We start from the raw sequence: 25,229 nt of genomic DNA on the forward strand, positions 1-25,229 counted from the left end.
ACACTGACTCTGATATAGGTGCAGCTCTTGAGGCTGAGGGTCTCCAGCCGTGCCCTGGGCTCCGGGGCAGAGAGCCCTTTCACTATCTCGGCCCCACTGACGTGGAGGCACTCAGAGAGATCCAGGGTCCTCAGCTCCGGCAGCACCATCAAGTCAGCCAGGCCTTTATCAGTCACCCTCCAGTCCCGGGACAGAGAGAGGAGCCGGAGGCCCTTCAGGCACAGGGCCACAGCTTGTACAGCCCGGCTGGTGAGCTCTGTGCAGGCGCTGAGGTCCAGGATCTGAAGGCCAGGCTGGTGCTTACAGAGCACCTCCACAGAGTAGTCCGTCAGCTCTTTACAGCCCCGCAGACACAGCTCTTCCAGAGACAGGCCCTCCACCTGGGCCACAGAGCACAGCGACTCTGGGGTGATGCTGGTTCTGCTCAGGTCCAGCCAGCGCACTGTGGAGGTCTGCTCCTGCAGCAGCCTGCGGAGGTTCCGTAGGGAGAGCAGGGCAGAGGAGTCAGGCCCCACAGGGCAGCCACGGTACGGGTCAAACTCAAAGGCGATGTGGCATCCAGCCTGGCGATACGGCGTAGTCTGGGAGTGCAGCATGTTAGCCGGTTAAAGGTGAGGTCTGATAGGTAGCGCAGGTCAGAGAGATCCAGTTTCTTAAGACCTGCTAAAGCTACCTGAACCTAGGAAAAGGACACAGTAATTTAAAAACTGGCTTCCTTTCTGTCTGACGCTTTGAGGAAACTCAGAATGTAGGTGATGATCTGGGCAGGAAGTTAATCAGACCCTATTTCACGTCATCTGAGGTTTTTGTTTTGTGCCCGCCATCGGTTGAGACACATTCTGTAGCTAGAGGACTGCTGATATCTCCAGGAGTGATAAGTATAATTTTTGTCTTTATCTGCTGTTGTCTAGTACTGTCTTTTTGCTAGCTAGGGCCATCTACTTTAAAGCTGCAATATATAACTAGACATAGAGTAATGTGAGTAATAGATCTGTCATTTTCATTGAAAGCAAGTCTAAGAAGCCGTAGATCTGTTCTATGTACTCTATTTCTATGCTTCCCATTCTTACATTTAGTATTTGCATCTTTTACTTTCAGTTTTGTACACCAGCTTCAAACAGCTGAAAATCCAATATTTTTGCTTATTGAAAATATATTTCACAGGAGTTTAGATTGTACAATGATTCTCTACACTATGCATTGCTTGTTTTGTCACATGAGCTGAAATTAGGCGAACAATTAGAATTTTTGAAACCAGGAAATAGAGAAGCGATTTCTGCATATTGAACCTTTAAGGGCTGCCTGTCTTCCTAGTAGCGGATTTGGTGTGTGAACTGCTGACTCCTCATGACCTGTAGATGATTGTTGACACATCAACCAGGATAAAGGGGCAGGGCAATTTGTGACTGTTAGTGGCTCCTACGCAATCAGCAATTAGTACCGGGAGACGTGCTTTCCTTGGCTCATCACGTTCTTGTAACTCCTTGTGGCGGGCTAGGCGCTTGCAAGTTGACTTTGGTCGTCAGTCAAATGGTATTTCCTCTGACACATTGGTGTGGCTGGATTCTGGGTTAAGCAAACAGTGTGTTAACTTCTTATGGCTGCAGGGGCAGTATTGAGTAGCTTGGATGAAAAGGTGCCCAGAGTAAACCGCCTGCTCCTCAGTACAAGTTGCATATTATTATTAGTAGTATTGGATAGAAAACACTCTGAAGTTTCTAAAACTGTTTGAATGATGTCTGTGTGTAACATAACTCATATGGCAGGCAAAAACCTGAGAAGAAATCCAACCAGGAAGTGGGAAATCTGAGGTTGGTCGATTTTCAACTCAGCCCCTATTGAAGTTACAGTGGGATATTGGTCATCTTGCACTTCCTAAGGCTTCCACTAGATGTCAACCGTCTTTAGAAACTTGTTTGGGGCTTCTTTTGTGAAGTGGGGCCAAATGAGAGTGGATTGAGTCAGAGGTCTGGCAGCAGTCACAGGCTGGTCACGAGCATGAGTTTTGAATGAGTTTTGATTTGTTTACCAAACGTGCTAACAAATGTAGCTATTTGGACATAAATGATGTACATTATCAAACAAATCAAACATTTATTGTGGACCTGGGATTCCTGGGAGTGCATTCTGATGAAGATCATCAAAGGTAAGTGAATATTTATAATGTTATTTCTGACTTCTGTTGACTCCAACATGGCGGATATATGTATTTGTTCTCTGAGCGCTGTTCTCAGATTATAGCATGGTTTGCTTTTTCCATAAAGCTTTTTTGAAATCTGACACAGCGGTTGCATTAAGGAGAAGTATATATTTAATTCCATGTATAACACTTGTATTTTCATCAACATTTATGATGAGTAGTCCTGTAAATTGATGTAGCTCTCTGCAAATTGACCGGATGTTTTTGAACTACTGAACATAACGCGCCCAATGTATACTGAGATTTTTTTAATATAAATATGAAATTTACCAAACAAAACATACATGTATTGTGTAACATTAAGTGAGTGTCATCTGATGAAGATCATCAAAGGTTAGTGATTAATTTTATCACTATTTGTGCTTTTTGTGACCCCTCACTTTGGCTGGAAAAAGGGCTGTGTTTTTCTGTGGCTTGGCTCTGACCTAACATAATCGTTTGTGGTGCTTTCGCTGTAAAGCCTATTTGAAATTGGACACTTTGGTGGGATTAACAACAAGATTACCTTTAATATGGTATAAGATACTTGTATGCTTGAGGAATTTTAATTATGAGATTTCTGTTGTTTTGAATTTGGCGCCCTGCACTTTCACTGGCTGTTGTCATATCAATCCTGTTAACGGGATTGCAGCCCTAAGAAGTTTTTAAGAAGCAGCGAGTCATGTTTCGCAGGATGCATGTCTCGACCTTTGCCTCTCGCCAATAAAAAGAAAAGATTAAGATGGAAAAAAGAACACAGACACTGTACAGAGGAACTCTGCCGAGAAGGCCAGCATCCCGGAGTTGCCTCTTCACTGTTGACGTTGAGACTGGTGTTTTGCGGGTACTATTTAATGAAGCTGCCAGTTGAGGACTTGTTTGGTGTCTGTTTCTCAAACTAGACGCTAATGTACTTGTCCTCTTGCTCAGATGTGCACTGGGGCCTCCCACTTTCTATTCTGGTTAGGGACAGTTTGTGCTGTTCTGGGAAGGGAGTAGTACACAGTGTTGTACGAGATCTTCAGTTTCTTAGAAATTTCTCACATGGAATTGCCTTCATTTCTCAGAACATTATAGACTGACGAGTTTCAGAAGAAAGTTATTTGTTTCTGGCCATAAGAGCCTGGAACCGAACCTACAAATGCTGATAAATAAATGACTTTATTCAATGTTTTTTCAATAAATAGTTTAATAACACTAAGCTTTTAAATGATAAACCGTTCATCTTTTCCAGTGATGAAGACATGGATGTCTCATGGTATGGTGGTTTATGCAAAATGGGTCAACTTTGAGCACCTTTATCACTAGTCCAATAATGGACTAAAGGAGCCAATAACATAATAGAAAAATCTATATACACTGTGTGCAAATGTAGTAAGATTAGGGAGGTAAGGCAATAAATAGGCCATAGTGGCAAAATAATTACAATTTAGCAATTAAACACTGGAGTGATAGATGTGCAGAAGATTAATGTGCAAGTAGAGATACTGGGGTGCAAAGGTGCAAAAAAATAAACAACAATATGGGGATGAGGTAGTTGGGTGGGCTATTTACAGATGGGCTGTGTACGGGTGCAATGATCGGTAAGCTGCTCTGACAGCTGCAGATGCTTAAAGTTAGTGAGGGAGATATGAGACTCCAGCTTCAATGATTTTTGCAATTCGTTACCAGTCATTGGCAGCAGAGAACTGTAAGGAAAGGCTGCCAAAGTATGTGTTGGCAATGGAGATGACCAGTGAAATATACCTGCTGGAGCGTGTGCTACAGGTGGGTGCTGCTATGGTGACCAGTGAGCTGAGATAAGGTGGGGCTTTACCTAGCATAGACTTATAGATGACCTGGAGCCAGTGGGTTTGGCAATGAATATGAAGCGAGGGCCAGCCAATGAGAGCATACAGGTCGCAGTGGTGGGTAGTATATGGGGCTTTGGTGACAAAATGGATGGCACTGTGACAGACTACATCTAATTTGCTGAGTAGAGTGTTGGAGGCTATTTTGTAAATGACATCGTCAAAGTCAAGGATCGGTAGGATAGTCCGTTTTGCGAGGGTATGTTTGGCAACATGAGTGAAGGATGCTTTGTTGCAAAATAGGAAGCTGATTTTAGATGTAATTTTGGATTGGAGATGCTTAATGTGAGTCTGGACGGAGAGTTTACAGTCTAACCAGATGAGAGCCCCCCCCATTAACATCGACGGGGCTGTAGTGGAGCGGGTCAAGAGTTTCAAGTTCCTTGGTGTCCACATCCCCAACGAACTCTCATGGTCCATACATACCAAGACAGTCGTGAAGAGGGCACAACAAAACATTTTCCCCCTCAGGAGACTGAAAAGATTTGGCATGGCCAGGAACAGTAAGGAACAGTTTGGTGACGAACAATGCCTTTTCAAGCAAAAGTGATGGTGGCTCGGGGAACAAAACATTGATATTTTGGGTCCATGGCCCGGAAACTCCCCAGACCTTAATCCCATTGAGAACTTGTGGTCAATCCTCAAGAGGCGGGTGGACAAACAAAAACTCGCTGTAGTGGAGCGGGTCAAGAGTTTCAAGTTCCTTGGTGTCCACATCACCAACGAACTCTCATGGTCCAAACATACCAAGACAGTCGTGAAGAGGGCACAACAAAACATTTTCCCCCTCAGGAGACTGAAAAGATTTGGCATGGGTCTCCAGATCCTCAAAAGGTTCTACACCTGCACCATTGAGAGCATCTTGACCGGTTGCATCACCGCCTGGTATGGCGTCTGACCGTAAGGCGCTAGAGGGTAGTGCGAACGGCCCAGTACATCACTGGGGTCAAGCTCCCTGCCATCCAGGACCTATACAATGGGCGTGCCAGAGGAAAGCCCATAAAACTGTCAGAAACTCCAGTCACCCAAGTTATAGACTGTTTTCTCTGCTACCGCACAGCAAGCTGTACCGGAGTGTCAAGTCTAGGACCAAAAGGTTCCTCAACAGCTTTTACCCCAAGCCATAATACTGCTGAACAATTCATAAAATCGCCACCCGACAATTTACATTTACCCCTCCCTTTGGTACACTTCTGCAACTCGCTGTTAATTATTTATGCATAGTCACTTCACCCCCACCTACATGTACAAATTACCTCAACTAACCTGTACCCCCAAACACTGACTCAGTACCGGTGCCCCCTGTATATAGCCTCGTTATTCTTATTGTGTTACATTTTTATTATTAATTTTTATTTTAACACTTCTTGAACTGCACTGTTGGTTAAGGGCTTGTAAGTAAGCGTTTCACGTTAAAGTCTACACTTGTTGTATTTGGCGCATGTGACAAAGTTTGATTTGATATTGATTTGATTGTGTGAAAGGGTTAGAGACGGGGTTGGGGTTTGGGTGGTGTAGTGGGGGTTGGGAAGTGGTGTCTGAGGCTCTTTCACATTCTTAGAGGAACAGGACTAATGAAGTAAATTTAATCTATAGTCGTGGACAAAAGTTGAGAATGACACAAATATTAATTTTCACAAAGTCTGCTGCCTCAGTTTGTATGATGGCAATTTGCATATACTCCAGAATGTTATGAAGAGTGATCAGATGAATTGCAATTAATTGCAAAGTTCCTCTTTGCCATGCAAATGAACTGAATCCCCCCCAAAACATTTCCACTGCATTTTAGCCCTGCCACAAAAGGACCAGCTGACATCATGTCAGTGATTCTCTCGTTAACACAGGTGTGAGTGTTGACGAGGACAAGGCTGGAGATCACTCTGTCATGCTAATTGAGTTTGAATAACAGACTGGAAGCTTCAAAAGGAGGGTGGTGCTTGGAATCATTGTTCTTCCTCTGTCAATCATAGTTATCTGCAAGGAAACACGTGCCGTCATCATTGCTTTGCACAAAAAGGGCTTCACAGGCAAGGATATTGCTGCCAGTAAGATTGCACCTAAATCAACCATTTATCGGATCATCAAGAACTTCAAGGAGAGCGGTTCAATTGTTGTGAAGAAGGTCAGGAACAGTTTGGTGACGAACAATGCCTTTTCCAGCAAAAGTGATAACTAAGTGGCTCGGGGAACAAAACATTGATATTTTGGGTCCATGGCCCGGAAACTCCCCAGACCTTAATCCCATTGAGAACTTGTGGTCAATCCTCAAGAGGCGGGTGGACAAACAAAAACTCACAAATTCTGACAAACTCCAAGCATTGATTATGCAAGAATGGGCTGCTATAAGTCAGGATGTGGCCCAGAAGTTAATTGACACCAGGGCGGATTGCAGAGGTCTTGAAAAAGAAGGGTCAACACTGCAAATATTGACTCTTTGCATCAACTTTATGTCATTGTCAATAAAAGCCTTTGACACTTATGAAATGCTTGTAATTATAATTTAGTATTCCATAGTAACATCTGACAAAAATATCTAAAGACACTGAAGCAGCAAACTTTGTGGAAATTAATATTTGTGTCATTCTCAACTTTTGACCACGACTGTAGGTAGGCCATGACTGGCCTCACACTCCAGTACAGTAGGTGGCGGTGTATGCACATTAAATGTAGGAGGCGATCCACCAACCCAATCCCAAAGAAGGAGCCCCCCCTCATGCATTTACCACAAAATCCTTGTTTTGCTGTATTGTACATTGCTCTGTTACTCTTGTTTGTATTTTCATTAGCACAGTATACATGATGCCAATAGCTAGGTTTCCATCCAACTGGCGACAGATTTTCTTGCGAATATTCTCAAATCCATATACAAACAATATGCCCACTTTCCCAGCAGATATTTTTCTATCAAATTGACTTGTTGATAAAAGGCTGTGCGTGTTGATGTAGTGCACATAAAAATACCTTTTGCGGAATAAATGTACCAAATTAAAAATACAAGTTAAATGGGTTTCCATCGCATTTTCAACTCTCCTGGTGATTTACTCACAAAATGGTTTCATTATATAGCGAGTGTGCTCACTCTAGCATTGGCACCCGCACTCCACCTAACAGCTCGCAGATACAGTGCCTAGCCTACATGATGAGATTATTATGGACAAAAGAGCAAATCATTCGATGATCCTGACACCAGAATAAGACCGTCAACATTTATTGTAAAGGAGCATCAAGCTCATCACCTCATAATTTATTTCAGCTGTAGCTGAATAAACTGCACTCTTTCCTGTTGAGTCCCAGTGGGAGGACCACACGTCATCACGTGACTCCAAGTTTACTTCTAAACTCAGCAAAAAAATAAATGTCCCTTTTTCAGGATCCTGTCTTTCAAAGATAATTCGTAAAAATCCAAATAACTTCACAGATCTTCATTGTAAAGGGTTTAAACACTGTTTCCCATGCGTGTTCAATGAACTATGAACAATTAATGAACATGCACCGGTGGAACGGTCGTTAAGACACTAACAGCTTACAGATGGTAGGCAATTAAGGTCATAGTTATGAAAACTTAGGACACTAAAGAGGCCTTTCTACTGACTCTGAAAAACACAAAAAGAAAGATGCCCAGAGGCTCATCTGCATGAAAATGCCTTAGGCATGCTGCAAGGAGGCATGAGAACTGCAGATGTGGCCAGGGCAATAAATTGCAATGTCCGTACTGTGTGACGCCTAGGACAGCGCTACAGGGCGACAGGACGGATAGCTGATCATCCTCGCAGAGGCAGACCATGTGTAACACCTGGACAGGATCGGTACATCCGAACATCACACCTGCGGGACAGGTACAATATGGCAACAACTGCCCGAGGTACACCAGGAACACACAATCCCTCCATCAGTGCTCAGACTGTCCGCAATAGGCTGAGAGAGGCTGGACTGAGGGCTTGTAGGCCTGTTGTAAGGCAGGTCCTCACCAGACATCACCGGTAACAACGTCGCCTATGGGCACAAACCCACCATCGCTGGACCAGACAGGACTGGCAAAAAGTGCTCTTCACTGACGAGTCGCGGTTTTGTCTCACCAGGGGTGATGGTCAGATTCGCATTTATCATCGAAGGAATGAGTGTTACACCGAGGCCTGTACTCTGTAGCGGGATCGATTTGGAGGTGGAGGGTCCGTCATGGTCTGGAGTGGTGTGTCACAGCATCATAGGACTGAGCTTGTTGTCATTGCAGGCAATCTCAACACTGTGCATTACAGGGAAGACATCCTCCTCCCTCATGTGGTACCCTTCCTGCAGGCTCATCCTGACATGACCCTCCAGCATGACAATGCCACCAGCCATATTGCTCGTTCTGTGCGTGATTTCCTGTAAGTGTTCTGCCATGGCCAGCGAAGAGCCCGGTTCTCAATTCCATTGAGCACATTTGGGACCCGTTGGATCGGAGGGTTAGAGCTAGGGCCATTCCCCCTAGAAATGTCCAGGAACTTGCAGGTGCCTTGGTGGAAGAGTGGGGTAACATCTCACAGCAAGAACTGGCAAATCTGGTGCAGTCCATGATGAGGAGATGCACTGCAGTACTTAATGTTGTTTGTGGCAAAACCAGATACTGACTGTTACTTTTGATTTTGACCCCCCCTTTGTTCAGGGACACATTATTCCATTTCTGTTAGTCACATGTCTGTGGAACTTATTCAGTTTATGTCTCAGTTGATGAATCTTATGTTCATACAAATATTTACACATGTTAAGTTTGCTGAAAATAAACGCAGTTGACAGTGAGAGGATGTCTTATATTATTATATTTTTTAAATCAATATTCATATCAAGTGTTTCCACCCACATTTCTCTCATTATTTTTTACCAATACAAAAAGATCCCACCCTGTCTAGCATATTTTTATTTTAAACATTTGGAAAGCTTACTGACAAATGTTCTGTTTCCATCAGGCCTTAAGCATTCAAAAGTAATTTTGGGTGTCAGGGAAAATGTATGGAGTAAAAAGTACATTATTTTCTTTAGGAATGTAGTGAAGTAGAAGTAAAAGTTGTCAAAAATATAAATAGTAAAGTACACATACCCCCAAAAAACGACTTAAGTAAAAATACTTTAAAGTATTACTTAAGTACTTTACACCACTGACATCAATGCATTCAGATTTGCTGCATATAGAAAGGTTGGTTGTTTAGCATAACGGGTGGGCCTAATCCTGAATTCTGATTGGTTAAAACCACATTCCAGCCAGTGTCTATTCCACTAGTTGCCACCATCTAAATCTATGGGGTTAAAATGCCTATTTACTCTGTTACATCTGACTGTGCAATCCATCAGCCCAGCCAGGCAATTTTATATACTTGATCTCCACAATAAAAAGCTTATAGACATTATCTCTCATTTCTTTTAGACTAGCATTTCGTTTTCAACAGCAGAGATTTGTATAACCTTGCCATCTGTCTCTCCGACATTTGCAACATTGTTTCAATATTGAATTTTGATCTCCAGCCGAGATCTCCTGCTGTCCCATAGTAATGTCTTCGGGACGAGACAGACAGGCAGGCAGCGTTTGTCATCCAGTCAAAACGTTTTCTATGCCAGGCAAAATCACGCCTCATTAGCTTAGCTCATTGTTATGGATGTATCCCAAAACAATGTCACTAGAAAACAACAAACAAATGTAAACGGAAAAACCCCCCGCTACTTTGCTGTTATTTTTGCTGCACTTTTTGACGTGACTGTAAGTTAGCCATAGTTGGCTAGCTAGCAAGCAAGGGATAAGAATGTTGCCAGCCAATATGGCAATGGAACATTTAGAATGAACAGCTTTGCACACTCTTGTCATTCTCTCAATCAGCTTCTTGAGGTAGTCACCTGGAATTAATTTAAATTAACAGGTGTGTCTCCTTAAAAGTTCATTTGTGGAATTTCTTTCCTTCTTAATGCGTTTGAGCCAATCAGTTGTGTTGTGACAAGGTAGGGGTGGTATATAGAAGATAGCTATTATGGCAAGATCAGCTCAAATAAGCAAAGAGAAATGACAGTCCATTATTACTTTAAGACATGAAGGTCAGTCAATGTGGAATATTTCAAGTGCAGTCGCAAAAACCATCAATCGCTATAATGAAACTGGCTCTCATGAGGACCGCTACAGGAATGGAAGACCCAGAGTTACCTCTGCTGCAGAGGATAGGTTCATTAGTTACCAGCCTCAGAAATTGCAGCCCAAATAAATGCTTCACAGAGCTCAAGTAATACATATATCAACATCAACTGTTCAGAGGAGACTGTTATTCAGGCCTTCATGGTCAAATTGCTGCAAAGAAACCACTACTAAAGGACACCAATAATAAGAAGAGACTTGCTTGGGCCTAGAAACACAAGCAATGGACATTAGACTGGTGGAAATTTGTCCTTTGGTCTGGATTCCAAATTGGAGATTTTTGGTTCCAACAGCCGTGTCTTTGTGAGATGCGGTGTGGGTGAATGGATGATCTCCGCATTTGTATTTCCCACCGTAAAGCATGGAGGAGGAGGTGTTATGGTGTGGGGGTGCTTTGCTGGGGACACTATGATTTATTTAGAATTGAAGGCACACTTAACCAGCATGGCTACCACAGTATTCTGCAGCGATACGCTGGGACTATTTTTATTTTTTACATTTTATTTAACTAGGCAAGTCAGTTAAGAACAAATTCTTATTTTCAATGATGGCCTAGGAACAGTGGGTTAACTGCCTGTTCAGGGGCAGAACGACAGATTTGTACCTTGTCAGTTCGGGTATTTGTACCTTGTCAGCTCGGGGATTTGAACCAACACACCTCCAGGCTGTGTAAGGGCTAATTTTTAGAACCTTTCAGTTACTAGTCCAACACTCTAACCACTAGGCTACCCTGCCGCCCCCTGGGACTATCATTTGTTTTTCAACAGGACAATGACCCAACACATCTCCAGGCTGTGTAAGGGCTATTTTACCAAGAAGGAGAGTGATGGAGTGCTGCATCAGATGACCTGGCATCCACAATTCCCCGACCTCAACCAAATTGAGATGGTTTGGGATGAGTCGGACCGCAGAGTGAAGGAAAACCAGCCAACAAGTGCTCAGTATATGTGGGAACTCCGTCAAGACTGTTGGAAAAAACATTCCAGGTGAAGCTGGCTGAGAGAATGCCAAGTGTGCAAAGCTGTCAAGGCAAAGGGTGGCTATTTGAAGAATCTCAAATATAAAATATATTTGGTTACTATATGATTCCACGTGTTATTTCATAGGTTTGATGTCTTCACTATTATTCTACAATGTAGAAAATAGTAAACAATCCAAAGTGTTAATGCCTCGAAGCCGGCGTTCTGAGGATATATTGGCACGGTTTGTCAGCCCTCGACTTTATCTCGGGCCTAACAACACCGTGCCAATATATCCTCCAAACGCCGGCTTCTCGGGCATTATCACTTAAACAAAATCAACTCCTGCGCAACTTTGAGGCAAAACAGACGCGGTTGGCTTAAATTGATGACAATGTAAACTATATTGTCTCCAATGTTTATTGAAAACATAAATATATTTGCACAATGAGCATTTGATAACTGTTGTTGGTTAGCTAGGTAGTGAATTTGAGCCATATTAGCATTGACATGAAATCAGCCAAAACAAGACATGGCATCAAGAACAAGATAAAACAGGTCACTCGCGATACCCCACATGGCAGTTTCTTGTCATTGTTGGTAGCTACCTGGCGATCCAGAATCACAACAACTCATGGACTTCTGCCCCATTGAAGCGTGAACATCGTTAGCTAACCCATCTATTAAAAGCAGGTGTATCACAAAAGTTTTTTTCTCAGCATCTGTTGCATGACAGCTTTTGTCACCTACACCATATACACAAAGAATGTAATCAACAACCAACATAACAATATTCACATACAAGCTACACATTGTCTGGCAGTTTCGGTAGCTGGTTTATAGACCCCATGTATTCCATTGGTGAATTTAGGATCTATACAATTATGTTACACCTTGCATTGCTTCCTGAAAAACTACATTCAGGGGTTTAAGTATTTTCCTATTTACAATATTTTGAAAACAGAATTTGGTTAACAGTATGACTAAAAAGTATATCCAACAGATAAGAAAACCTCTAACTTAAAAACATGTACTGTTCATGTATAAATTGTGGACATGAGTCGTCTTCTGATCTGTCAAGTTAGTAATTTTTTAAATAATAAAACAGTCATTTTAAACATACGTGTTATTTTAAACATACCCATCAGTGTCAAAAGCTGTTGTAACTGTCATTTGTTCAGCTAAATTCAAAATGATTTTGTAAGGTATAGCTGCCGACTAAAAGTACATCTTTGATTGTCTGGCATGGTGAACTCATGATTGACAGTTTACCAGTCTTGATTAAATTATTAGCTGCACTTCTACCTTTCCGCATACAAAACAATATGTACATTGACAAGCTGACCATTGTAAAAATTGTACACTCATTTCAACATTTTCAGATGAAAAATATATACATCATTGACCCATTCACCCCAGGAACACTATCAAGGGCCATGAAAAATAAGGCAATAATAACATTCCTTTGAACAAAACTATAAATAACTGGTCATCTTTACAAAACGTAAACATTTCAAAATCTTTCCTCAGATTCCAACATTTTTATAGTATTTCCCATTCACACCACCCCCGCTCACTGAATGAATACATTTAAAAAAAGGAATAAAATGAACAAAAACTAGGGTTTAGAAGGCATTTGTTTTTCCAAAAACAGACAGAACAGAAGACTTGGAGAGGACCTCCCCCACACACACAGCTGTACCCTGGGTGACCACCTTGTCATACCCCTGATGAGATGATGTCTGTGTCAATTATTGCTGATTGGTACATTTACCTCTGGGATTGTAAACACAAACATATACTGCAATATCAAAGACATCAGTTTAGCACCCGTTTCTCCATCCCTGTGGAATTAGGTCGCCTAGGCCCTATACACTGAGTATACAAAACAATATTAAGAACACCTGCTCTTTGCATTACATAAACTGACCAGGTGAATCCAGGTGAAAGCTATGATCCCTTATTAAATCCACTTCAATCAGTGTAGATGAAGAGGAGGCAACAGGTTAAAGGATTTTTAAGCCTTGAGACATGGATTGTGTATGTGTGCCTTTCAGATTGTGAATCGGCAAGACAACATATTTAAGTGCCTTTGAACGGGATATGGTAGTAGGTGCTGGGCGCACCGGTTTGTGTCAAGAACTGCAACACTGGGTTTCACACTCAACAGTTTCCCGTGTGTATCAAGAATCGTCCACCACCCAAAAGACATCCAGCCAACTTGACACAACTGTGGGAAGCATTGGAGTCAACAGTGGCCAGTATCCCTGTGGAATGCTTTCAACATCTTGTAGAGTCCATGCCATGAGAAATTGAGTCTGTTCTGAGGGTGAAAGGGGGCAGTTGAACTCAATATTAGGAAGGTGTTCCAAATTTGGTAAACTCAGTGTACTGAGTATCAAAGGGTTAGCTAAAAGAAGAGTCTATGGGTATAAAGAAACAGAAACTGAGTCTGTGACTCTTGAGACATAATTGGATGATCTTTAGGAACCATGGCTCTTCTCTCTCTGGTCTCCCTCTCTGCAGTAGAGTACAGAGGGACAAAAAAGTGCATCCCTTTCTCCACATGAAGACAGCTTTTAAAGCTTTTGGAGACAACTCATGCCTTTCTCTTTTCTTTCTTCTTCCCACTCTCTCCTGCAACTTCTCCCTCCACTTGGCCCTGCTCCTTGGAGAGTGTCTCATCTCCGTGACAATGGGAGACGGGGCAGAGCAGCGTGGAGCTGTCTAAGGTTGGTGACATGGCGTCAGCCTTGCGCTCTGGGTCCAGACTGGAGACTGGAGAGACTGGGGACAAGGGAGGCAGGGAGGAGGACATGGAGGGCTGTGGGGAAACTGGGAGGTTAGCTCATTCAGAGCATACAAGTGTGTGTGTAGATAATGTGGGTGTTTAAATTTTTCTTTTTTTTTTACAGCAAATGCCATACCTGTAGAGAAACGCTGGATTTGTTGATCTTCTCCTTAATCTTGGCGAGGGTCCCTTTGAGGCCTGTTTTCTGATGCGCCACATCCAGAGCAGCTTTGAATAGCTTGGGTGTGACTGTTCGAGGAGGGATCACCTGGGCCGGCTCCTTCGGAGGCTTCTTATCTTTCGTGAGCATCTTCCTGATTCCGGAAACAACAAACAATCACAAATTCTTATACACGAAAAATGGTGAACTGAATAGTAGTCTTTATTCCCCTGTCTAACCTGGCCTTCTTGCGGAGCAGCTTCTGGGACTCGGGGTAATGCACTAGAATCTCATTGAGGTCCTTCTTGTCCAGGATGAACAGGTTGGCGAAGCCATGAGCCACCACGTTTGCTGTCCTCCTGTTCCCTCCACCAACTGCCAGCAAGCTTTCAACCCAAAGAGAAGAAATCCAACTAGAAAAAGTACATTTCCTGAAGAAAATGTGTGTGCTTGCTTCAGTGAAACAAAGAGCATACGTCAGACCTGACATCATGCTCACCTGATTTCCCCAAACACTGATCCCGCCCTCAGTGTGACAAACACAGTCTTCCCATCTGGCCCGCCCACCACCTGCACCTCTCCGGCTTTGATGATGTACATTTCCCGCCCAACTTCACCCTGAAACACAGAGCGACAGTCAGACATCTCCTGCTCTTAACAGTTTACCTTACACAAAGAAGACGCAGAGTGCATACAAACTACACATTAAATACATTAAAACAGAGAAGCACGCTTGCGCACACGCGCATGCACGCGGACACAAACAAGCTAGATAGGTGGCTTTAACCTTTACCTTTTTGCAGACATAGTCCCCTGGGAGGTAAACAACAGACCTCAGTCTCTTCAGCATGTCAAAGATCATCTGTCTATCGCAACCCTGAGAGGGAGAAGTAGGGCTGAGTGAGAACTACAGAGAGATAGAGCTTGTCAAATCTTCTGTGTTCTGAGACAGCCGGAAGAGGCCCTAAGACTTACGCACCTGGAAGAGAGACACTTTACTGACAATGTCATAGTTGACATCCACAGCGATGTCCAGCCTCATCTTGTCTGGGAGCTGAACCAGAAGCTCCTGTTCATCTGTATAGAGAGAGACACAAATAGAGAGTAAACACAACGCAACACAAGGCAATGCAGCACAATTCAACAAAACAACACAGCACAAAGTAACATGTGCCTACCCAGCATGCCCTGGGACTGCCAGGTGTAGTTGTACCAGGTTTTAACCCGGTTCTGCACGTCTTTAGGGATACGGTAGGAGGCCATGTATTTGACAGTGTTGTCCATGCATGCTCTGTAGTACGTCTGTCCTGCTGTGGCTGCACCAACCACATCTCTCATCTGAAAGAAACGGTCATTGGCCAATCAGGAGTTGACACTAATCACAACAGCCAACACTATAATTAGCTTATAATAGAACAGATGTTCAGATAATGATTCAGAGCTAGATAACAAGTAGTAGTCTTATCAATCAACAAATCTAGATATTTCATCCTTAAACACATGATCATATTTTACATTATACACAGCTATTGGTAATGTGGTAACCAACCTGTCCAATCATGATGGAAAAGGCAAACACTCCAACAAAGTAGTTTATGAGCTGAAAGATGATTTCAAAGAGCGTTGTGGGGTCCGGCAGTCCACCAATGGTGATTAGGGTCTTCACAGCAAAGTAGTAGCAGCGGATGTAACTGAAAAACATGATTGCAGGGACAATTCAATGATAGTGTGAAGGTATGATTATGATGAATATAAGTTTATTGAAGGTGAATCCTCACACCTGTTGCCCTGTCCGTCATAGACCCACTGCGTGGAGCCCAGACCTTCATACGCAGAGCCCCAGTAGTACAGACAGGCATTACAGTGCAGGCAGTACAGCAGGTAGGTGGTGGTCCGGATCACTCTGATCAAACCAGACAGAAGGAGAGAGAGAGTGGCTTTTACATACTGAGCTGCCCCTCATGTCTCTAAGAAAGACCAGGGCCCGAGTCTCAGAATAGGAGTGCTTATCTAGGATCAGGTCCCCCTGCCCATATAATCCTATTAATTGTGACCTGAGCATGATGATGCAGATAAAATACTGTGCTAAAAATGTAACAAGTTGATTGTGCTCACCTGTAAACGTAGGCTTTGGTAAGGATGCCCTCAAGACGGTCGTTGAACTCAAAGAAAGACATTATCTGGAGAATGGAGGAAAGATTACATTTTAATTGCTGTCTGAATAACAGTCTGAATAACATGATGGTATGTTTCACAGTAGCCATCAATTGTCCGATTAACAAATCACCCTTATTAGTGAACTTATTTCATTTCAAACTTTCTAGTATAGGCTACTTATTGTAATGAACGATATCGGCAAAATGCCTGCGATAAGTGATCAGTGCCGATAACTTTTGGTTAATCTCAGCTCTATATCACAGTCAACCCAGGTAGACCACACAGGTGGCAGGTAAGCTTTACCTTTAGTAGTCGTGGGAAGCGGAGGAGTGGGTTGATCCCAGTTTTAAAATAGAACAACTCCAGTGGAACAAGACTGATGACATCCATCTATAACCCAGAGAAACACAGTCAGAGACATGGTCTGTAAATAAACTGACATCATCACATGGCTAAAAAACATCTTTCTCAAAGCTATTCAGTAGTAAGTAGCGTGAGGCAGTTTCTGTAGCGTGAGGCAGCTTAATGTACAAGTACACACCCTGGGCAGGACGCTAGTCTATCACAGGGCCTTACCCCAAAACTATCTCCTTAATGCTGAGTGCCAAGCAGAGACTCATCAGGTCCCATATTTACAGTCTTTGGTATGACTCAGCCAGGGATTGAACTCACAACCTTCCAATCTCAGGGCATACATTCTAACTAGAAGGCCACGGAGTAGTCATTCAGTAGTGAACACTGCAAAATCATTTTCTTTTTCATTTTTTTGAATTTTACCCCCTTTTCTCCCCAATTTCATGGTATCCAATTGTTGTAGTAGCTTCTATCTTGTCTCATCGCTACAACTCCCGTACGGGCTCGGGAGAGACGAAGGTTGAAAGTCATGCGTCCTCCGATACACAACCCAACCAGCCGTACTGCTACTTAACACAGCGCGCATCCAACCCGGAAGCCAGCACTTGGCAACCTTGGTTAGCGCGCACTGCGCCCGGTCCGCCACAGGAGTCGCTGGTGCGCGATGAGACAAGGACATCCCTACCGACCAAGCCCTCCCTAACCCGGACGACGCTAGGCCAATTGTGCGTCGCCCCACGGACCTCCCGGTCGCGGCCGGTTACGACAGAGCCTGGGCGCGAATCCAGGGACTCTGATGACACAGCTGGCGCTTAACCACTGCGCAACCCGGGAGGCTGCAAAATCATTTTCAAGTGAAACCTTACCTTGAACCGGAAGGTTTTCATGTAATTCACTCTCATGTCCTTTTTGTCAAACTGCAATGAGAACAAACAAATAACACATACATCAATGATTTTGACACGTGTATTCCTGTACGTGTATCTGGAAAATATATTTGAGATGTAACCCCTCGTCTGGCAACATGGTCTCATTAGAATGCCAAAATAGGGACATTTCACAATTGTAGTCTCAATCTCACCACTATGTCTCCACTGCGGACAAACTGCAGGCGGGGCTGGAAGACCAGGATGTCCAGGATGTAGATGAGGTCACACAGATAGTCAGTGAGTAGCCACAGGTAGATGTTACTGGGGGTCTGGTAGGGGAAGGCCCAGCGCACCGGGATAAGCCACATGTTCCAGTTCCACGCCAAGGTGACGAAAAACAGCCACAGCACATAGACCAGATCTAGAGAGAGAGATGCATCATCCCCATAAAGCAAAAGAAAGAGCAGGTATGACAAAGATCAACAAATTAGGTCACTAACCTAGCCAAACTAACGTTCAGATCAAAGCAGGAGGTTGTGACTAGTTACCACAGCCACAAAGTCATAATTATGGCTAAACCCCACCTATTTCTACAATTTCTCTTCTTAAAATCTGATTTTAAACCTAACCTTAACCACACTGCTAACCTTGTCTATTCTTAACCTTAAATTAAGACCAAAAAGCAAATGTTTGTTTTCAGGAATTTTTACAATGTAGCCAATTTTGACTGTGGGTGTGGTAACTAGTGACAACCATCAGGAGATGACAAAATTGGAGTAGAAAAAGTAATAGAGAAGGAGGAGGGATTAATACAAGAATAGGAGAAGGAAAGCAGGGGGAAGAGAGGAGGGTTAAAGGAGGAGGAGATAGTGAATGCTAGGCGGAGGGGGAGCTCACTGGTGAAGGGGTCGATGCTAGCGGGGAAGCGGTAGTCCAGCAGAGCTCTGATCCAGCGAGGAGGCATCACCTTGCAGCATAATCTAGGCTTGGGTTGCTGCTCCTCTATCTCCTCCTCCTTCGGCTCCTCTGGAGGTGCAGGAGGTGGTGTTGGAGCTCTCGCAGGGGCTGCAGGTGAAAGAGCAGAGGAGAGTCACGGGTCAGAGGTGAAAGGTCGGGTTAAAGAGGTCGTTGGCCACAGCTGTGCTGATGCAGCTCACCTGTATGTGAGCGGACGGTCCGAGTTTTGATATGTTTGGCTGTGCGTTTGCACCTGGAAATAAAAGGTACTGTAACCTTTCACTTGAAAAAGAAAAAGGAGAGCCTCACACACTAGGAGCTCAGATGCAATAATTTTATAGCCAAAATTTTGAGAGCCAAGCTGTTTTCAGTGTACAATGACAAACACTGCGGGTCACTAGTTTATATATACTGAACAAAAATATAAACGCAACATGTAAAGTGTTGGTCCCATGTTTCATGAGCTGAAATAAAATATGTTCCATACACACAAAAAGATCATTACACAGGTACACCTTGTGGTGGGGACAATAAAAGGCAGTTTTGTCACAACACAATGCCACAGATGTCTCAAGTTAAGGGAACGTGCAATTGGCATGCTGACTGCAGCAATGTCCACTAGAGTTGTTGCCAGATAATTTAATGTTAATTTATCTACCATAAGCCGCCTCCAATGTCGTTTTAGAGAGTTTGACCGTACGTCCAACCAGTCAAACAACCGCAGATCACGCGCAGCCACCAGCCCAGGACCTTCACTTCCGGCTTCTTCACCTGCAGGATTGTCTGTGACCAGCCACACGGATAGCTTATGAAACTGATGAGTATTTCTGTCTGTAATAAAGTCCTTTTGTGGAGAAAAACTCATTCTGATTGGCTGGGCCTGGCTCCCCAGTGGGTGGGCCTATGCCCTCCCGGGCCCACACATGGCTGCACCCCTTCTCAGTCATGTGAAATCCATAGATTAGGGCCTAAATAATTTATTTGACTTATTTCCTTATGTGAACTGTAACTCATTCAAATTATTGTATGTTGTGTTTATATTTTTGTTCAGTATAGTTTGAAAGGAACACACACAGGTGTCTGTAATCATGGCTGGCTGTTGCTTGATTTCATTGGTTGATTTAGAAATATAAATAGAACATATAAAAAAGCATGAATGGTTAACATAAGATTATAGATATCATTTGGCTACATAGGCCTACAAACATTATTTACTATGAACAGCAAAAACACAATCACAAGAATGGCTTCAGATCAAAGTCTACGCCGAGACCGAAGGGAGCAAGGGTCTTTAAATCAAAGATCCAGGCGGCCTCTCGTTTTAACAATAAATTCTCAAGGTCACTCCCTCTTCTAGGAAGGGTGACGTATTAGATGCCGAAATAGCGAAGGGACAAAATATAGAATGGTTAGCTTCCAAAAAGTGGTCCGCAACTGGGTACGTCAAGTTCTTGCACCTAACTGTAACCCTTCACAACAGGTGTCTTTCTTAGTCATGGAACGAATGAGGTTTGCTTCGTAATTCAAGACAACTGATACAGTTTAGTCCCTTGTGTATCTACTGTGTTGCATTCTAACAGTGTGTAGATTACTGCTGCCTGTCAGGTTTCTAAGAAAATTTAACTACAAGTATTAGGAGTATTAGTATTTCTTCTTTTTTTTGCTCCCTTGTTGCTAGCATTGTCAAAATCAGGCCCATTGTCTGTAAGCCATGTGTGTTTGTAACTGTATTTGTGGCATGCATTGGACATTGGACATTGAGCACATGACCAGACCTGAGTGTAACTGTTATGCGTTACCCACAGGCAGTTGGACTGTCATCATCAGAGTGATCTGGGTCTATGAGTTTCTCTTTGGCCCTTTCTGTCCTCTCCTTAAACATCTTGACCAGCTCCTGTAGGCGCTCATTCACCACGTAGCTGGCCTGGCTAGCGGAAGACGCAGGGCGCTCCTTTAGCCTTCAAACACAAAACATCCATAGGTAATTAACACACACCAAACAGTTTCCCTGAAACCACACATCAATGTTATTTTGAAGTGAATATAACAACACTTGTGTTGGTGTGAATAAAAGCACAGTGAAAATGGAAAATGTCTCCCGTACACACATTTTTATCTCTGCACCTTTATTGTGCCTGAATTTCAGTCAATATGACCGTTCTCAAGACATTCACTGATGGTATAAGAAAGGCTATTCTGACCACATTGTCGATACCCAACGACTAACACATTTTGTGCAGTAGACATATGTAGCTAGCTAACAGTTGTGATGTGGAGGTATCCGTATTCACCCATCGTCTCCACTGAGGATGCTGGACTGGCTAGGCCATGCCCTCACTGCGATCTCCATCTCCTCTTCATCCTCCTCACTCTGAGAGTACAACTTTTTTCTGTGGAGGGGAGGCAGGGAATTACACTGTAGCAGTGCCTGATACACAGACAGATGGAAAAACTAAGGCTGCTATCATTTGGAACCTGCTCTGTTATTAGAGTGCTCCCTGCAGTCTTGGCCTTACCATGGAGCATTACAGTTTACACAGGAAGGGAATTGCAGTATAGGGAATACAGTATGGAACATGGTGAAATTATGTTGTCTGAACATTCAACACAAATCTCATGTACACTGAATGAGGCCCTGAACAATATTGAGCATCAGCCTTTTCAAGCAGTATACATTTTTACAGAGAACCACACAGGTTAGGAAGGGGTGAAGGAGTGAGGATGCAGTAAGGGTGATGTAACGATGTACGCTGAGAGTCGGGAAGCAAATTCAGGGAGTGAATGCATTTAATTAATAAATGAACAAAACAAGAAACACAAACAGCGCACGGACATGAAACAGCAACAATGATGACTGGGGAAGAAACCAAAGGGAGTGACATATAAAGGACAGGTAAATCAAGGAGGTGATGGAGTCCAGGTGGGTGTCATTATGCTCGTAAACGCTGGTGACAGGTGTGCGCCGTGACGAGCAGCCTGGTCACCTAGAGGCCAGAGAGGGAGCACACGTGACAGGTGAATTTCTGATGATGGGATGAATGTTGATGGTTGGATGGATCCTTGATGTGACAATGATTACACATCTTACATATTGGTCCAGATATTCTTGGGTTTCTTCTCACTAGGTCAGTCCATGGTTCCATCAACAGGGGCAGGGAAGTATGTGTGAGAAACAGAATGAGATGGGAGAGGTAGAGAATCACAATGACAACAACAATCACTAACAGCATTCATACAATTAGTCACAGACGGAACACACAACCAGATGACAGGTTGAAGATAGTGCAAGATACTCTTGTTGTACTTACTTATCCATTTATTGCACTTACTATTGACATGACTTGCAGCGGTATCAGACTACAGAACAGACACATAACAACAGAAAACAGCACAAGATAGAACAGCACAGCAACACAACACAATAAAACAGAGCAGAGCAAAAGACTACAAACATAGATGAACATGCTATTGAGAGACAGACAGTAGATGGAGAAGTAAAGGGACACTAAACACTGTCTAAAGAGGTTAGGGGGTGTTGGGGGGGATTTCAATCAACAAAATAAAATACAAATACAGTCTATAAACTAAGATGCACTGTATTTTATAGACGTTCTCCATTCTTACTCTTTTTCAGCAACTTTACTGTTGACCAAAGCAATATAGAAGGAAAAAAGAAAACACCAATTTAGAGGATATCAGAGGTTGGGAAATAAATTGCAGTAGTAATAGTAGTATTAAGAGACAGCAGTCATGTGCTTTATATGTATGTATGTATATATATATATATATATATATATATATATATATATATATATATATATATATATATTTGGACAATATCTTTATGTGGAGGCAATTTCATTTGGGAGTATGCGCTCACCTCTGACGGCTGGTTTTGGACACTCCGGGTACGGTCAGGGTCTTGAAGTTGGAGTCCTGTAGGGTAAGGATTTGGGGAATGTGGTGGGGGTGGTGCTCCCCTCCGCCCCCTCCTCCCTCTCCGCCGGAATCCACATCCTCCACACTGACAGCTGGGTGCACACTGAGCCTGGAGCTCACTAGGGAAGCAACAGGAACACATTGAGTGACTCAACTGTTCTCCAGTGGAACACAGCTAGTAATAAGGCTTATGTACTGTGGTACTCTACACACATATACTAGACCAGTGGTATTCAAAGTTGGGGACTTGACCCCTAGTGAACTGCAGGGGGTTGACAAAACCTTTAAAAATATTGATTTGTTTTTAGAGGGGTGGACAACAAAAATACAGATTATTGTATGGGTTATTGGTTTCCTTTCATTTTGATAAGAGATTAAAATACAATGAATTTATGGTTATTTGTTGACGTAAAAATCCAAATTTACAGATTTTAAGGCTGTGACATTAGATTTGCTATGGGGTGGGGTCGCGAGAAATTCTTGGGGAAAAAATGGGGTCCCCATTGAAAAGGTTTGAATACCAATGTACTAGACGCTTCAACGCTCTAAGTGTCAACACAAAATAGGACACTACAAGTGTCAAATACTCTGGGCGGCAGGTAGCCAAACGGTTAAGAGCGTTGGGCCAGTAATCGCTGGTTCGAATCCCCAAGCTGACTAGGTGAAAAATCTGTTGATGTACCCTTGAGCAAGGCACTTAACTCTAATTGCTCTGGATAAGAGTGTCTGCAAAATGACAAATGTACTCTCTCTTAAATTTTTGTCAGCGCTTCAAGTGCCACTTGAATCCTGACTAGAACCAAAAAATTTGATCATATTACTCCAGTGCTAGCCTCTCTACACTGGCTTCCTGTCAAAGCAAGGGCTGATTTCAAGGTTTTACTGCTAACCTACAAAGCATTACATGGGCTTGCTCCTACCTATCTCTCTGATTTGGTCCTGCCGTACATACCTACACGTACGCTACGGTCACAAGACGCAGGCCTCCTAATTGTCCCTAGAATTTCTAAGCAAACAGCTGGAGGCAGGGCTTTCTCCTATAGAGCTCCATTTTTATGGAACGGTCTGCCTACCCATGTCAGAGACGCAAACTCGGTCTCAACCTTTAAGTCTTTACTGAAGACTCATCTCTTCAGTGGGTCATATGATTGAGTGTAGTCTGGCCCAGGAGTGGGAAGGTGAACGGAAAGGCTCTGGAGCAACGAACCGCCCTTGCTGTCTCTGCCTGGCCGGTTCCCCTCTTTCCACTGGGATTCTCTGCCTCTAACCCTATTACAGGGGCTGGGTCACTGGCTTACTGGGGCTCTCTCATGCCGTCCCTGGAGGGGTGCGTCACCTGAGTGGGTTGATTCACTGTTGTGGTCATCCTGTCTGGGTTGGCGCCCCCCTTGGGTTGTGCCGTGGCGGAGATCTTTGTGGGCTATACTCAGCCTTGTCTCAGGATGGTAAGTTGGTGGTTGAAGATATCCCTCTAGTGGTGTGGGGGCTGTGCTTTGGCAAAGTGGGTGGGGTTATATCCTTCCTGTTTGGCCCTGTCCGGGGTGACCTCGGATGGGGCCACAGTGTCTCCTGACCCCTCCTGTCTCAGCCTCCAGTATTTATGCTGCAGTAGTTTATGTGTCGGGGGCTGGGGTCAGTTTGTTATATCTGGAGTACTTCTCCTGTCCTATTCGGTGTCCTGTGTGAATCTAAGTGTGCGTTCTCTAATTCTCTCCTTCTCTCTTTCTTTCTCTCTCTCGGAGGACCTGAGCCCTAGGACCTGAGCTCCAGGACTACCTGACATGATGACTCCTTGCTGTCCCCAGTCCACCTGGCCATGCTGCTGTTCCAGTTTCAACTGACCTGAGCCCTAGGACCATGCCCCAGGAATACCTGACATATTGACTCCTTGCTGTCCCCAGTCCACCTGGCCATGCTGCTGCTCCAGTTTCAACTTCCACCTGACTGTGCTGCTGCTCCAGTTTCAACTGTTCTGCCTTATTATTATTCGACCATGCTGGTCATTTATGAACATTTGAACATCTTGGCCATGTTCTGTTATAATCTCCACCCGGCACAGTCAGAAGAGGACTGGCCACCCCACATAGCCTGGTTCCTCTCTAGGTTTCTTCCTAGGTTTTGGCCTTTCTAGGGAGTTTTTCCTAGCCACCGTGCTTCTACACCTGCATTGCTTGCTGTTTGGGGTTTTAGGCTGGGTTTCTGTACAGCACTTTGAGATATCAGCTGATGTACGAAGGGCTATATAAATAAATTTGATTTGATTTTGATTTGAAGGCTTGCCTATCACAAAACAGACAGCTGAAACTATTATAACAAACAAACATACAGAGAACAGACAGACCATTTAAAGCAAGAGCTTCCTGGAGCCACAAGATCCTAAGCTTCTAGGTTTTTCTGAAAAACATGCTACAGTACATACAAAACAGACATGTCACAGACAGAAACAACAACAATGAACAACTGACTGCAACACAAGCCCAGCAAAACACAGCACAGCATCATAGCAAAGTATCACAGCACAGGACAGCAACACAGCACAGCACTGAACAGAGCAGGATGTCTGTGTGGGCTGCTGCTGAATCACCTGAGGGTAGAGCGGACGTGGGGTCGTCCTCGATGTGGAAGGTGGGGTTGAAAAGCCCTGACAGCTGCCTGGACAGGCTAATGGGTGGCAGGCGGGGGTAGGAGGGCACGTTGGGCAGCTCTAGGGTACTGTTGGGGGAGGACAGTGAGGGGCTGCGAGTCGGAGGGTGGTGTTGGAGAGGGACCTGGCGGACCAGGCGGTCCAACTCCAGGTCCCGGTTTTGCTGCTGCTGCTTAGGCATCCTGGGGCTTAAGGCTGTTCAGGCGGTTCTGCGCG

General features: G+C 43.8%; 1 protein-coding gene across 2 annotated transcripts; it reads right to left on the bottom strand.

Moving 5' to 3' along the window:
* Positions 1 to 13,406: 13,406 nt before the first annotated feature.
* LOC112218796 (cyclic nucleotide-gated cation channel beta-1) lies at positions 13,407 to 25,211 on the bottom strand. Of its 2 annotated transcripts, XM_024379952.2 has the most exons (19): positions 24,954 to 25,211; positions 22,311 to 22,488; positions 22,055 to 22,072; positions 20,722 to 20,820; positions 20,234 to 20,388; positions 18,371 to 18,538; positions 17,686 to 17,894; positions 17,471 to 17,521; positions 16,554 to 16,640; positions 16,209 to 16,273; positions 15,874 to 15,996; positions 15,643 to 15,784; positions 15,272 to 15,431; positions 15,073 to 15,170; positions 14,887 to 14,970; positions 14,593 to 14,711; positions 14,333 to 14,479; positions 14,070 to 14,247; positions 13,407 to 13,966 (listed from the first exon to the last, which is right to left on the bottom strand). In XM_024379952.2, exons 1-19 carry the CDS (start codon positions 25,192 to 25,194, stop codon positions 13,742 to 13,744), a joined length of 2,547 nt encoding a protein of 848 aa, XP_024235720.2. In that variant the 5' UTR covers positions 25,195 to 25,211; the 3' UTR covers positions 13,407 to 13,741. The 2 variants fall into 2 exon arrangements, with proteins under 2 accessions (XP_024235720.2, XP_042157615.1); XM_042301681.1 differs by lacking the exon at positions 22,055 to 22,072.
* Between the last annotated feature and the right edge of the window lie 18 nt (positions 25,212 to 25,229).

The sequence above is a fragment of the Oncorhynchus tshawytscha genome, linkage group LG19, assembly GCF_018296145.1.
Source record: "Oncorhynchus tshawytscha isolate Ot180627B linkage group LG19, Otsh_v2.0, whole genome shotgun sequence".
Taxonomy (NCBI): domain Eukaryota; kingdom Metazoa; phylum Chordata; class Actinopteri; order Salmoniformes; family Salmonidae; genus Oncorhynchus; species Oncorhynchus tshawytscha.